This window comes from Octopus bimaculoides, chromosome 26 (genome assembly GCF_046866305.1).
Source record: "Octopus bimaculoides isolate indiv1 chromosome 26, ASM4686630v1, whole genome shotgun sequence".
Classification (NCBI taxonomy): Eukaryota; Metazoa; Mollusca; class Cephalopoda; order Octopoda; family Octopodidae; genus Octopus; species Octopus bimaculoides.
The window spans coordinates 21,158,182-21,162,367 of record NC_142953.1 but is presented as its reverse complement, the minus strand read 5'-3'; the positions used below and the strand labels follow the sequence as shown (position 1 = coordinate 21,162,367).

General features: G+C 38.5%; 1 protein-coding gene across 1 annotated transcript in view; it reads left to right on the top strand.

Annotated features, from left to right (window-relative positions):
• LOC106883552 (phospholipase A2) overlaps positions 1–3,267 on the top strand; it is a 14,560-nt gene extending 11,293 nt beyond the window's left edge. Inside the window, exons 4-5 of the mRNA XM_089342463.1 lie at positions 1,537–1,683; positions 2,821–3,267. Of these exons, the coding sequence (XP_089198589.1) occupies positions 1,537–1,683; positions 2,821–2,899 (226 nt within the window). The 3' untranslated portion in view covers positions 2,900–3,267. The remainder of the gene's footprint in view (positions 1–1,536; positions 1,684–2,820) is intronic.
• Positions 3,268–4,186: the final 919 nt, after the last annotated feature.

Sequence of the window (4,186 nt, the reverse complement as noted above, 5' to 3'; positions counted from 1 at the left end):
ATCATGGTCCGTTACTGTTCTAGTTTTAGTTTGGATTTCATTTGTTTTATAGCTTTTGTTGTTTCTTCTTCTTCTTCTTCTTCGTATTTGTTAGGTAGTATGATTTCTTGTTTGTATCTGTCAGCTTCCTTAAATACTAAAAACAGTTTTTTGTTTTGCTCGTGTTTTGTGGCTATTTGTATTAGTTTTCCTTACTTCTGAAGTAGGTATTTTTGCAGTCCTATGGTGGTTATTTTATAATAGTTTTCCAGCTGTATAAGACCCCTACCACCTTCTGTACGTTGTATATATAGCCTTTCTATGTCAGATTTTGGTTAGTGCATCCTAGATCCTGTCATTATTTTTTTTTGTTTTCCTGTCTATTTTAGATAGTTCGTTTAGTGTCCAGTTAAGGATATTGTAGCTGTAACTTATAACTGGGACGGCTAAAGTGTTAATACCTATTATCCTGTTTTTAGCATTGAGCTCTGTTTTTAGTATTGATCTAACTCGTCTATAATACTCTTTCTTTATTTTTTCTTTCATTTGTGTGCGTTGTATCCTATCTAGTTCATTGATTCCTAAATATTTGTATGGCTGGCTTTCGTCTAGTTCTCTTATTTCATTGGCTTTATTTAGTGTGATGTTGCTACTCTTAACTAATTTTCCTCTTTTCAGGGTTACTTTGGCACATTTTTCTAATCCGAATTTCATATCTATTTCCTTGGTAAATCCATGTACTGTCTGTAGTAGTGTTTCCAGCTCTTTATCATTTCTAGCGTATAATTTTAGGTCATCCACATATAAGAGGTGGCTGATTGTTTTGCCGTAACATTTATATCCGCATCCAGTTCTATTTAGCAAGTCAGTTAAAGGTGAGTGCCAGGCAGAACATGAGTGGAGAGAGCGTGTCTCCCTGGAATATTCCTCTTCTAATGGGGATGGCTTTCGTTTTCACAAGTCCCTCTTTTGTTTGGAGCTGTAGCACTGTCTGCCATTTATTCATAGAGTGCCTTATGTATTTTATAATAATTGGTGCCACCTTGTTTATGGCTAGTATTTCGAGAATCCACGTGTGGGGAACACTGTCGAAAGCCTTTCGGTAGTCGATCCAGGCCATACTGAGGCCTTTCTTCTTTCTGCGGCTGTCTTCAGTTATGGCTTTATTGATCATTAATTGATCTTTACAGCCGTATGAGCCCTTGCAGCATCCCTTCTGCTCTTCTGGAAACAGGTTGTTATTTTCCAGGTGCTTACTCAATCTTTATTATCATCATCATCATCATCATCATCATTATCATTATTATTATTATTATTATTATTATTATGGCGGCGAGCAGGCAGAATTGCTAGCAAGCCGAGCAAAATAGCGACGTTTCGTCCGTTTGCGCGCTCTGCCGAAACTACTTTGCCTTCCATCTTTCGAGATCGATAAAATAATACTGGGATCGACGTAATCGTCTAACCCCCATCTCCATGAAACTACTGACCTTGCGCCAAAACTTGAAATCATTATTATCATTGTTGTTGTTGTTCTGTGCCTCTTCTTCACCACAGATGTTCCTGTAACTGTGACAACCAGTTCTACGACTGCCTAAAGAACAGCACCGATGCAGCAGCCGACACCATTGGTTATATTTTCTTCAACATGCTTGGACGAAAATGTTTCACAAACCAATACCCTGACCGCTGCATTCGTAAAATGTATGTCTTTTCATTTCCATTGCGACCTTTCATTTTTTTTTTCTTTCTCCGTCACATTGCTTGCTAGAATTTCTTTCTTTCTTTTCTTCATTTTTCCCTTCCCAGCCGCCATTCTTTTTTTCCTCTCCGTCCTTGTTTTTCGTTCCTTATTCCTATTTTATTACACTGTATCTTATTTCTTCTTTTTAATTACATTATTAACAAGTCTCATCTATCTTTCATGTTTCTCCGCTCTCCGTCTCTCGTTCTTTCTCTGCAACTCCCCCAGCTTTCATTGCATTCATCTTTTTTCGTTAACTGAAGTAAAGCGAAAACCTAGATCAGTGTTTCTCAACATTTTCCCCATACGGATCCCTCATAATCATTCGATGCTTTAAAAAAAAATCATACATTTTTGTAATTAAATATTATTAGGAATGGTATATGTTATGGCGAGAATGGACTAGCCGAACTCGTATATAAGTAGCAGCGTGTTTGACTGAGAGGACGAGAGAATGAGAAATCGCAGAAAGTCGAAAGGTGTCGTTCGTGAGTTGATGGAGTCACAGGAAATGCTTGTGTAGATCTATCAAACCTAGTGAGACTGTGGTTGTGGCTGATACCGGTGACAGGTCAATGGCACCCATTCTGGTGGCATGTGAAAAAACACCCACTACATTCTTGGAGTGGTTGGCATTTGGAAAGGTATCCAACCGTATAAACCTTGCCAAACCAGATTGGAACTTGGTGCAGCCCCCCGACTTACCGATTGTCAGTCGAACCGTCCAGCCGTTGTCAGGAGGGAAAGCGGACGTTAAACGATGATGATGATGATGATGATGAGGATGATATATAAACACACACACATGATGGCCCCTTTTGAGTTTCTTTCTACCAAAAGGACCCCGTAACCATGTGACTGGGAAACGAGCTTCTTACCTCACAGTCACACCTGCGTCTATACTAGAGATAGTAATCATCGCTAAATATTCCCGGTCACAGATATTTCCGGGATAAAAAGAGACAAAAAAATTGTACGAAATGAGATAATCTAGTTTAATGAATTTATGATAATGCATATTAATTCATTTAATTATTTATTACAATCTTTTTCCCTTATACTTTTCTTTCTCTTTTTCTTTCCACATGCTCCGACAGATTATTCTTATGCGTGGAACACGATTTCAACAAGGAGAAAGCCAAGGTCATGCGTTTTATCAAAGGTCGGAAGTATTGAGGACAATATATTACTGGTGACATCTATTACTACATACATATATATACATACATGTATACAGACATTATACACACACACATATATATATATATACATATATATAATGATGTGTCTTGAATGGCACAACAAGACATATTTTTCAAAGAATACACAATGCTTCAAGCGAACTACAATACTCTCCTATATAAATATTTATAAAGTTATTATGAGGACATATATAAACCTCTTATAGGACAGTTTTATGCAAGTTACACTGGTTTAATATGTTATATTTTGAAGACATAATTCTTCAATAAATATATTATACAAATATCAAATATTATCAAATAAGAAAAAGGAAAGCTATAATGGATATAAATCAATTTCTAATTAATTAACGTTGCCTACAATTATTTCAAATTACACCCAATGCAAGTTACAAAACATATATAATAAATTAATTTTGCATTTTTTAAAGATTTTGAGTAAATCAGTTGAAGTATTCCAACAGATCTGATTCACATTTAAATTCCGTAATGTCCATTTTGCCCTAAGATATTTCCCGAAATTCAACAGTGTACGTTTCAACACACGATTTCACATCAAGGATCTTGCAAAACAAATTGATAAACGTGTATGTATATCATCATCATCGTCGTCGTTTAACATCCGTTTTCTATACTGGAATGAGTTGGACGGTTTGACTGAGGACTGGCAAGCCAGAAGGCTGCACCAGGCTCCAATCTAATAGGGCAAGTTTTCTACAGTTGGATACCTCTCCTAACGCCAACCACTCCGAGAGTGTAGTGGGTGCTTTTTACGTGCCACCAGCACAGGAGCCAGTCAGGCGGGCCTGGCATCGATTACGTTCGGATTGTGCTTTTTACGTGCCACTGACACGGGGGCCAGTCAAGGGGTACTGGCATCGACCACATTCGGATGGTGCTTTTTACGTGCCACCAGCACGAGAGCCAGTCAGTGGGTACTGGCATCGGCCACGTTCAGATGGTGCTTTTTACGTGCCACTGGCACAGAAGCCAGTCAGGGGGCACTGGTCACAGCTACAATATTGGTTTTACTTGTCTCAACAGGTCTTCCCAAGCATATCATATCGCGACATGCATGGCTGCGATCTCACTTTAGTTGCCGAGTCTTCTCAATCACAGCATATCTACAAAGGTCTCGGTCTCCTGTCATTGCCTTTGTGGGACCCAATGTTTTCTTGGGTCTACCTCTTCCACAGGTTCCTTCCACTGTTAGGGTGTGGCACTTCCTCACACAGCTGTCCTCATCCATATGTAATACATG